Consider the following 11,408-nt stretch of genomic DNA (forward strand, 5'->3'; position numbering starts at 1 on the left):
ATTAGAAGTTTTAGAATATAATTTCCATGATGTATGTTTATTGATTTCCAAATCTGTCCCAGAAACTGTGCTAGGCACTAGATTTTTATAATGATTAAGACCTGGTCCTGGCTTTCAAGAAACCCACGGTTTATTTGCATTAGTGTTTCACAAAATATCTAGATCATAATGATCACCCAGAGGCACTTGTCAAACTAGGGATTATCTGACCCTGTAGCAAATCGAATCTCCAGAGTAAGGGCCTAGGCGTCAATGTGACAAGTGGCCTGGCTGATTCTTATGTTCAGGAAATTCTGTGAAACACCAATAGAATATTCTTAATGAGCCTCTGATATTTATTTTAGAACAAGGCATTTCATGCTAACGGTGACTATCTAAATCAAATAAAACAAAAATAATATACGCTTTAAAATTGTCAGTCTATCTTTTGTTCATAAAAGTCTAAATTAGGATTCTGTTGAATGTCACCTGAGTCTGTTGGTGCTCTGTTATTGGTAGTATTACCCTATTGGGCAATACTGTAGTCTGTTTAGACCACTGTTTTCTAACAGGCACCAAGAAAAATGTGGAAGGACATGTTCATCATCTTTGCATTACTGTAATAACATCTTGATTTTTCTTAGAGCAATCAGGTTTTAATTGTATCAATCCAGTCATGAATTTCCATGTTTTAGTGAATCCATTTATAGTTTTAACCTATGAATTCTATGCCTCAAAACTTTCTGAAATCTTTTCATTTGCCTGAAATCCAAAAGCTCTTCCTCTTTTATCTGATAGTCTAAATTTTTTTGAATGTTATTTTTTTATTAGCCATATTTTTCCTGGATCTGTTGATATCTACCACATTCCTATTTAATCTTTATTTTCAGTATCAAGTCCTAAGATTTTTAGTTTTCCCATGCAAGTGTACTCAACTCTTTGATCATGTATTGCCTTTTTGGCAACTTCTTTAGGTGTATTTTATCTTTCTTAACATAAGTATCCCAGTTATTGTCATGCCAGGCAGATTTTATACAGACAAAAGGCCTAGTTTATTTTGTTTTGGTATTGATCCTCTGCTTTAAAATACTCGATATCTTAGGGATCTCATCAGTATACCAGACCACAGTCTTAAGGTCGTTCATGTCAATTTCATGGGTTAAAATTCTAAGTTCTTTTACAGGATCCTTTTCTTTTACCCAAGTATAAAATGGTAGAATTCCTTGAAGCTCTGCCCTAGGCTCTCTTCCTTTCTCTCTATACTTCAGTTATGGTTTTTGTTTTTGTTTTCAAATGTACAGCTCAGTCTGAGTTCTCGCTCTGAGTTTTAGACACATTATTGAACTGATTATGTGACATCTTATCTTCCCTTAGGTGGTATTTTAGACACTTCTAACTCAACCGTCACAAACTGAATTCGTAATCTTCCCTCATCCCTGAATCTCTATCTTTTCCCAGTGTCCTTTTCTCAGAAATTCCAACCCAGTTGCTCAAACCAAAATCTTGAAAATCATTCATGATTTCACCCTTATCTCCTGCAAATAGCCACTGACTGCTTTAATTCTGCTACTTAAAAATATCTTAAGTCATCGCTCTTCTCTTTATCTCTAGTTCAAGCCACCGTCGTCTCTCCTGTTCTGAAATACTTCATCTTACTTCTCTTCCCATTTCCACTCACAGTCCATTTTGTTCACTGAAACCATAATAATCTGTTTAGAATGTGCATCTAATTATTCCTTTTTCTGCATAAAATCTTTAATGTGGCACATAAAGTCTTATATGATCTGGCATCTACTCATATTTATAGCCTCATTTTATGGCCCTCTCCTTGCTGCTGTGTATTTCAGGCCCAGGGGCCCTTTCACATGCTGTTTCCTTTGCCTGGAATGTGTCTTTCTTCTTCTTGCCCCACCCTTGTTAGATACACATTCATCTGGCCTGACCTGGTGGCTCATGCCTGTAATCCTAGCACTTTGGTAGGCCAAGGCAGAAGAATCACTTGAACCTAGGAGTTTGCAACCAGCTTGGGCAACACAGTGGTACCCTGTCTCTATCAAAAAAAAAAAATACACACACTCACACTCACACACACTCACTCACTCATCCTTTAATCCCAGGTCTAGGTTAAGTTCACCTATTATATCACCATGTGCTTCTGCATAGTTCATCTGTCTTTGCTCCAATCTGTGCTCTCTCCATAAAGACAGTGACTGATTTTTGTTCACTGTCTATGGTATTTTGCCACTGTTGCAGGTGAATGGAGGAAAATTTTTCTAAATATAATTTTCTTTTTTTTTTTTTAGACAGAGTCTCACTCTGTCACCAGGCGTCAGGCTGGAGTACAGTGGCGTGACCTCGACTCACTGCAACCTCCGCCTCCCGGGTTCAAGCAATTCTCCTGCCTCAGCCTACCAAGTAGCTGGGACTACAGGCACGCGCCACCACGCCCAGCTAATTTTTTTGTATTTTTAGTAGAGACGGGGTTTCACCATGTTGGCCAGGATGGTCTCGATCTCTTGACCTCGTGATTCACCCGCCTTGGCCTCCCAAAGTGCTGGGATTACAGGCGTGAGCCACTGCACCCGGCCTGAATTTTCTTTAACCAAATTAATTCTCACTTACCTACATTTAAATATGTCTGTCATTCCTGCTAGTCATAAGATTTGCATAAATCTTCCTACAGTTAAATCCCTTGACTTAGGATTCTTGAGCCAAGTCAGAACTTTGTTTTATAAACTTGCAGATTCTTCTGTATATTGATCTTTCCAGATCACTTAAAAAATATTAATGCACTGGCTCTCTTTCCGATTAATGACCTATTTAGACTTGTAGTGTCTAAGAATTGCCTATTTATATTCATCTTTTTCTTTTTGAGTCCCATGATGATTAGTATTTGATGAATTATATTTTGAATAGCCTCCATATACATTTTTCTCTTTTGTTCACTTTTGCTTCACTTTTTTTTTTTAGCTGCTTCCTTTGTGTCTTTCCCTTTGCTTTCCCTTTGTTTTCTCCTGGACTTCCTAGTGTTGGCCATTGTGGGCATTATTGAGCATTTTCAGTAGAGAGAATCAGGGGAAAGAAAATACTAAATCTTAGTATAGTTAGTATTTCATACTACCAAAGAGAAGTAAGAAATGTTTTTAAAAACACAAATAAGTAGTTTTATATAACTTAATAATAAATTGAACAGACAATCATTTTTCATAGAAAAAAGTTTTTCTTCATGCACAGTTTCATTTAAAGGCATCAGTATTCCTAAGGGTAATTATTTGCCAAAAAAAAAAATTAAAGTAATTAGGCCACAGTGTGTGACAATAAAGAGTGTTTATAAAGCCCTAGTAATAAGAAGTAGTTACCTTTTTCTGCTTATGTTCAGGAAGAACTAGTGTTAGGAAATAGCCTTCTTCACTGTTGGCAAGGTGTAGTGTATACGCAGTAAATAGAAAATAATCATTATTTTGCTCAGTAAGATAAGGGGCTGGAGGGTGGAGAAACTTGCATAAATGGAATAGGTGTCAGTTGTACTTTATAAATATATTACACAAAAGTCCTTTATAACAGTTTTTGTGGCTTAAAATTCTAAAGGCGAATTTAAACCATATATTCTCATTTGTTGATTTTTTTTCTAATATTTAAGTTACCAGCTTGGTACCAGTTTGTTTTATTTTAGATGATTGTCTTTTTCCTCTTGCCCTTTTTAAATTAGGGGGACTACAGGCCATTGCAGAATTATTGCAAGTGGACTGTGAAATGTATGGGCTTACTAATGACCACTACAGTATTACACTAAGACGATATGCTGGAATGGCTTTGACAAACTTGACTTTCGGGGATGTAGCCAACAAGGTATATTTTTATAACATACATTTCTTAAGATAGTTCAGTTAATTTACTTTCATACAAACACATTTTACTGATTTTGTTTTTGTCACTCTGCTCATTAAACAACGACTAATAAAAACCTGTGCTTCACATCTGCTTATCTTTACTCACTGAGTTGTTATGCCTAAACAAAGGCAAATGGTATATCTGCAGATGGAACACAGCAGTGAATTTATGTAATTGCATTAAAAACATTGTTCATAAGAATATAATTGTAGGGGTCATTTCTGTGACCCATTACTAGAGAAGTTTGTCTGACTGTGTAGAATTAAAAAATAAAAGATAAAACATTTCCTAGGAATGAGATGAAAAAATCTGAAAATTCTTATAACCAAGGCAAGTGTTACACACACATTGATTCCATCCAAATAAGAGACTTTACTCTTAAAACCTGTTGCTTATCATTTCTTACCATTTATTCACTTTATTTCTCCAGTTTGGCAAAGGAAGAACAGGTAGCAAAGAATTAGGGGAATATTTGTTTCTTTTTTAGGTAATCTTATTCTAGATTTTTTATGGGTGAAATATCTGTTACGATTAAAACAAAATAATGAAAACTGAATTTGACATTTAGTAGCCAAAAATAAAGCTTGGCTTCAAGTTGTCTTGTTGATGATCCTCTGCTCTGTATCTAATTTGCAGGCTACGCTATGCTCTATGAAAGGCTGCATGAGAGCACTTGTGGCCCAACTAAAATCTGAAAGTGAAGACTTACAGCAGGTACTGTTTAGAATTTCAACTGTTTTTCTTTTTCTTTGAGGCAAGGTCTCATTCTGTTGCCCAAGCTAGAGGGCAGTGGTGCAATCTCAGCTCACTGCAACCTCTGCCTCCTGGGTTCAAGCAGTTCTTCTGCTTTATCCTCTTGAGGCTGAACCTACAGGTGTATACCAGCATGCCTAACGAATTGTTGTGTTTTTTGTAGAGACAGGGTTTCTCCACTCCTGGGCCAAGCAATCTGCCCACTTCAGCAGCATCCCAAAGTACTGGTATTACAGGCGTGTGCTACCATACCCAGCTAATATCTTGATTTAGATTGTCGCTCAGTATTTAGTATCTCATGATTAAAATATAGTTCCATTAACACTAGAAAAAGAAAACTAGTTATATTGTAGTTACACTGTAGGAATTCTTTTTGGCACTCTGGTAGCATTTAGGAGGAATTTTTTTTTTTTAAACAGGGTCTCCCTCTCTTGCCCAGGTTGGAATGTAGTGGTGTGATTATGGCTCACAGTAACCTCAAGCTCCTAGGATCCTCCTGCCTCAGCCTCCCAAGTAGCTAGGATTACTGCAGGTGCACGCCACCACCCCCAGCTAATTTTTAAAAAGTTTTTGTAGCGACAGGGTCTCACTGTGTTACCCAGGAAGGTCTTGAACTCCTGGTCTCGGGAGGTCCTCCTGCCTCATTCTCCCAAAGTGTTGGGATTACAGGTATGAGCCACCACACTTAGCCAGAATTTCTTTCTTAATAGATTTTTATTCTATCTCTAGCATTAGAAACAAAAAAGCAAGTAGTATGAATTATTTTGTGTATAAATTAATCTAAAATTGATTAATTTGCAGGTTATTGCAAGTGTTTTGAGGAATTTGTCTTGGCGAGCAGATGTAAATAGTAAAAAGACATTGCGGGAAGTTGGAAGTGTGAAAGCATTGATGGAATGTGCTTTGGAAGTTAAAAAGGTACCTTCGAAAGCATTTAATATTATATGAATATCATGTTTGGCTTTTTTTGCTGCCTTCTTTTAGCCTAATTTCTTACCTGTTTATCTCACCAGTCCATAGTTTTAGAGTACTACAAACTCCTAAAGTACTAAGGTAGAAAAGATTATACAAGGGGATTTAATGTATATAAGGGTTTCTCAGCTCAGCACAATAGACATTTTTGACCAGATAGTTGTTTGTTTTGCTGGGGCTGACTTGTGCATTGTAGATTGTTTAGCAGCATCCTTGGCCTTTGCCAACTGGCTGCCAATAAACCCTCCCCCCAGTTATGATTATCAGATTGTCTCCAGATATTGTCAGATATCCCTGGGAGGGAGGGAGGACAATGACACCACCGGTTAAGAACCACTGGCATAAGCATTACTTTTGTGCTCTCCAAATCTCAATCCCCTCAAATTTTGATGGTCAACTTATCAAGAGGTGATCAGAGCCAAGGCTGAGGAATCACCAAATAATTTGTTTACAGAAGGAAGTATCTCCAGGCAGTCCATCTGCTTCAGAAACTAGGTCAAATTTTAAAAGAAAAATAAAGTAAACTTGAAATCTGAGAGGGACCAAGTAAGTCGCCTTAGCTAGTCTAGGCCTCCCTTGACCCAACTAGGCTTCCTGCACCCACAGCCTACATTTTCTTCTTCAAAACTTTCCTCTTAAGAAAAGGCAAAAGATTTTGTTTTTTGTTTGTTTAGTTATACAATTTTGGTAAAATATATTATTTTATTCCTGGGAAATCCTTGAAAATTTATTGGATAGAAAAGTACTCAGCTGAATTATTAGTTATAAAGATAATATTCAGATAGACTTAGCATCTGCATAAAAATACCTAACACTGTTGAATGGATAGAAGACATTTCAGAAAAGAATATGGCCAATAAGCCTTTGAAAAGATACCTAATGTCATTAATCATCAGTGAATGCAAATTAAAACTACAATGAGATACCATTACACATATCATACTGGTTAAAATTTAAAAGATTGACCCATGCATCATCAAGGATGTTGAGCAGCTAGAAATCATGTATTCTGCTGGTGGAAATGTAAAATGGTGTGATCACTTTGGAGAACATTTGGCAGTGTTTTTAAGTTAAACATACATGTACCGTATGATCCATCCATTCCACTTCTAAGGATTTACCCAAGAGGAACAAAAACTTACACTGTCATGTAGACTTAACAAATATCCACAATAATTTCATTTATGATAGCCAAAAACTAGAAATAACTGTGTCTGTCAGTAGGTGAATGATAAGCAGATTGTAGAAGATTTGTACAAAGTAGTATGACTTGGCTGTGAAAAAGAATAACTGTTGATACATGCGGTAATGTATAGTGACAGAAAACAGATCATTGGTGGCCTGGGGTTGGGAGTGGAAGGGAAGGGAAGGATTACGAGAGGAGGGTACTAGGAAACTTTTGGGGATGTTATAAATGTTTGTTATCTTTGTTGGACTGGCAGTTTTGTGGGTATATGCATGCATGAAAAATGATCAAATTGTAAACTTGAAATGTATGCAGTTTATTGTACTTCAACTATATTTCAATAAAGTTCAAAAAAATTAGTGCTTACACACTTAAGTACTCCTAATCTAATAACCTGTATATTTTCAGAAAGATTTCATGTGTGTGTACATGTTATGAGAATTTGTACTACTGCTCACTGGTTCATGATTTAATTCTCTCTCAAGGATCTAAACTTATCTATAAATTTTTAATGCATGGTCAATCTCGGTAAAACTAGCCATCAGAAATTTATAATATCCAGTTCTGATTTGGGTCTAATTTAATTCTGGTTAGCAGTATTAGAATTTATTTATTTTTTCCCTCTTTTTCTACATTTAGTGCAGCAGTAATGAACATTCTCTTTTTCCTTTTTCATTCAACATCAGTTCCCTCTCAACTTCAGCTACTAATGAGCAAGGGAATCAGAACTACCTTCCAGCTCCCCTGCGTGTTCCACATCACTTTAACTCACTCAGAGCTCTTACTCTAGAGCCTTCCCTTTACCAGCACTCAGCTCCGTTCACTTAAAGCCGTTTGGTCCCTTACTCTTGTCTTCTACATCTTCTCTACTGGATCCTTCTTTTTTATATTTCACCTCTCTAGAAGAAGCTCACTATTTTGAAAACAAAAATAAAATTATCTGTGGCTTCTTCTATTAGTGTTTCTCTTTTCCAGTAACAACCAAAGTCCTAAACAAGTCACTTGCTTTGTTTCTAAACTGGCTATACCAACTTTAGTTCCTCCTAATTTTGCTTCTGACACAACCCTTCTCCTTGATCACAGAATCTAGATTTGTAGATTTATTTTTTTCTATTTTACCTTCACCTGCATTTTATGCTTTGTGGTCACTTTTGCTTTTACTACTTACATTAATAACCTCTAATTATTTATTTTGTGTCTTCTAATTTGCACTATAAAAACATTTTTTGAAACAAAACCCCTGGCCCTTGACATGTAGTCTCACAAAGAGGAACTTTTGTATTTTTTTATCTCCAAGTTAGTTCTGGGCCAGTTGCAGCTTAACTCAGTTATTTAAATTCTTGCTCTTTTTTCTGTTCTCAGGATACTTGGAGTGCCCCACCTTTATCTCAGTCACAATGTAATTAAAATTGAGCTCTTTCCTTCCCACATCAACCAAGGTGTGAAAAGGATAAAAGCACTTCTCACATAAAAGCACTTCCTACCTGCCTCCTACCACTTACCTGACAAATTGTGTCTAAACCTGCTTCTAGATTGTTTTGTTCACTTAATTTCTTGATGTAGAGAATGAAGTAGCTTGCTATTTATTGGGTTAGAGCCAAAATCTTTGCTGTGACTTTCAAGGACTGCCTTTTGTCTCTGAGCTTATTTCCCACTGTTCCCCATCATGGATCGTGATCTCCTTTGTGTCTTCTTTTTGGTTCATCAGTGCTCTGGTGCTGATTCCCACTTCCCTGCCAGCAGCAACTGGCTTCTCTTCTCTCTATATGTACAGTTCTTATCCTCCTAAAGAGATGTTCTCCTCTATGAAATATTTTATTTATTTGACCAAATTCAGGCTGTAATAATTTTTTCTTTGGAGCACTTCGGTTCATGTATGTTTTTGTATCTTTTTTCCCCAAAAGCAAATTGCTAGCACCTTCAATCACAGGTATCAGTTTGCTGTGTTTGTATCCTTTGGAGTGCCTCTCATTGCTATAGGCACAGAGTTGATTTCTAATTAATCTTCGTTTCCTGATTGATACATAATAAGAAGACAGATTGACATCACCATCATGGCAAGTTTTGGATTTGGTTTTTTGTTTTGTTTTGTTTTTGCTTTTGCTTGAGACAGAGTCTCACTCTGCCACACAGCCTTGACCTCCTAGGTTCAAGCTATCCTCCTACCTCAGCCTCTCAAATAGCTGGACCTATAGGTACACACCACCATGCCTGGCTAATTTTTGTATTTTTCGCAGAGATTGGGTATTGCCATGTAGCCCAGGCTGGTTTTGAACTCCTGGGCTTCAGCGATTCACCCACCTCAGCCTCCCAAAGTGCTGGGCCTGAAGGCGTGAGCCACAACACCCAGTACATGGCAAGTTTTGACCAAATACTTTCAATTGTATATCAGAGTGTTTGGCAATTACAGTTTGACAGTTTACTTTGATAATCGTACGTTAGGGGGTTTTCGTAATTTGTTATTTTTGGGAATTTTCAGAAATTACAGCTTTTCTGATAGCCTTTATTCTTTTTATAAGTTACGTTGTTAATTTTGAATCAACCACTTTATATAATGCTTTTTATATAAACAGAATATTGTATATACTACACTACACTGCTCTTGTCATTAATACTTCCAAGGTATCTTTCCATATCTATGTGTGGTTTATAGAATTTTTTTAATCTACTTTTTTTTTTTTTTTTTGAGGCAGGGTCTCTCACTCTATTGACCAGGCTTGAGTGCAGTGACACAATCATAGCTCACTGAAGCCTTGACCTCCTCCCATCCTCAAGCGATCCTCTCACCTCAGCCTCCCAAGTAGCTGTGACTGCAGGCGCATGCCACCATACCCAGCTAATTTTTTTATTGTGTGGCTTTGTTTTTTTTTTTAACTACCATCAGGAGAATTTTTTTTTAATATTTATTTTTTATTTGTGTGTGTGTGTGTGTGTGTGTGTGTGTGTGTGTTTATAGACAAGATTTCGCCATGTTGCCCAGGCTGGTTTCAGACTCCTAAACTCAAGCAATCATGCCTCTTGGCCTTCCAGAGTGCTGAGATTATAGGATTTACAGGCATGAGCCACCATGCCAGGCCTTTTTTTTTTTTTTTTTTTTTTTGAGATGGAGTCTCGATCTGTCACCCAGGCTGGAGTGCAATGGCGTGATCTCAGCTCACTGCAACCTCCACCTTCCAGTTTCAAGCAATTCTCCTGCCTCAGCCTCCTGAATAGGTGTGATTACAGGCACCCACCATCATGCCCAGCTAGGCTTTTTTTTTTGTATTTTTGTAGAGACGGGATTTCACCATGTTGACCAGGCTGATCTCAAACTCCTGACCTCAGGTGATCCACCCACCTCAGACTCCCAAAGTGCTGGGATTACAGGCATGAGCCACTGCGCCCAGCCACACACTGGGCCTTAATCTACTTCCTTTTCACTTTTTTTTTTGTTTTTTCAAGCAACCCCAGCCTGAGAATAATCCACATTTTGTTCTGAAAATGTTATCTTTTCATAATGCACATCAATTGTGCTTCATATTCTAAGTTATGTGTACTATCTAAACACTTAGAATAAAGTTTATAAAAGTCATTAGTTTAATATTGTGTACTGCTTGTTTTATAGAGATATCACCAATTGGTATCTTATAAACATTTTTCTAAATGGAAAGTTCTTAATAATTTACCAGTGAGGGGCGGGCAATAGAATAGATTAAAAAATAGCTTTTATTCAATATAAGTAATATAGAAGTTAATAAGAGACAAATTCCAACTCTAATTAGATGACCCATATTCTGTTTCTTAATAGGAATCAACCCTCAAAAGCGTATTGAGTGCCTTATGGAATTTGTCAGCACATTGCACTGAGAATAAAGCTGATATATGTGCTGTAGATGGTGCACTTGCATTTTTGGTTGGCACTCTTACTTACCGGAGCCAGACAAACACTTTAGCCATTATTGAAAGTGGAGGTGGGATATTACGGAATGTGTCCAGCTTGATAGCTACAAATGAGGACCACAGGTATATACAGAGTTTTATATTACTTTTAAAATATAGAATTTATACTCTTAAAGAGACTTAATTGTAAGCAATGTTTTATATAATCATAAAAGTTTTAAGCCAAAATATATTTATTACTGTGAAAAGATAACTACTAACTCTTAGTTTAACTCATTAGTGTACTTAATGTATAACAGTTTATAGTATCATAAAGGAGACTGAGCAAACGATAGTTGAGAGGTATAGCCCGTATGTGCAGGACAAAATAGTCACAAATATTAGAACAAAATAATCACTTTCTATTAGTATAGTATAAAAGAACATGGAAACAAAATTTAAAACAAGACAAAAACTATGAGCATGATCCAGAGAATATAAAGGTTCACATTTTTCTAATGCTGTCTTAGTATCAATAATCATAATAATTTTTTTTTTTTTTGGAGACAGTGTCTCACTCTGTCACGTAGGCTGGAGAACAGTGTTGCGATCTCGGCTCACTGCAGCCTCCACCTCCTGAGTTCAAGTGATTCTCCCAGCTCAGCCTCCCAACTAGCTGGAACTACAGATGCACACCACCACACCCGGCTAATTTTACTATTTAGGTAGAGATGGGATTTCACCATGTTGTCCAGCTGGTCTTGAATTC

General features: G+C 36.8%; 1 protein-coding gene across 14 annotated transcripts in view; it reads left to right on the top strand.

The window, feature by feature from the left end:
• APC (APC regulator of WNT signaling pathway) overlaps positions 1–11,408 on the top strand; it is a 147,348-nt gene that overhangs the window by 123,818 nt on the left and 12,122 nt on the right. For all 14 annotated transcript variants that reach the window (XM_012470101.3, XM_012470106.2, XM_064376219.1 and 11 more), the window contains 4 exons: positions 3,689–3,828; positions 4,507–4,584; positions 5,425–5,541; positions 10,569–10,783. In XM_012470101.3, coding sequence (XP_012325524.2) covers positions 3,689–3,828; positions 4,507–4,584; positions 5,425–5,541; positions 10,569–10,783 — 550 coding nt within the window. The remainder of the gene's footprint in view (positions 1–3,688; positions 3,829–4,506; positions 4,585–5,424; positions 5,542–10,568; positions 10,784–11,408) is intronic.

The sequence above is a fragment of the Aotus nancymaae genome, unplaced genomic scaffold (genome assembly GCF_030222135.1).
Source record: "Aotus nancymaae isolate 86718 unplaced genomic scaffold, 86718_ANA_hifiasm-v0.15.2.pri h1tg000014l, whole genome shotgun sequence".
NCBI classification, from domain to species: domain Eukaryota; kingdom Metazoa; phylum Chordata; class Mammalia; order Primates; family Aotidae; genus Aotus; species Aotus nancymaae.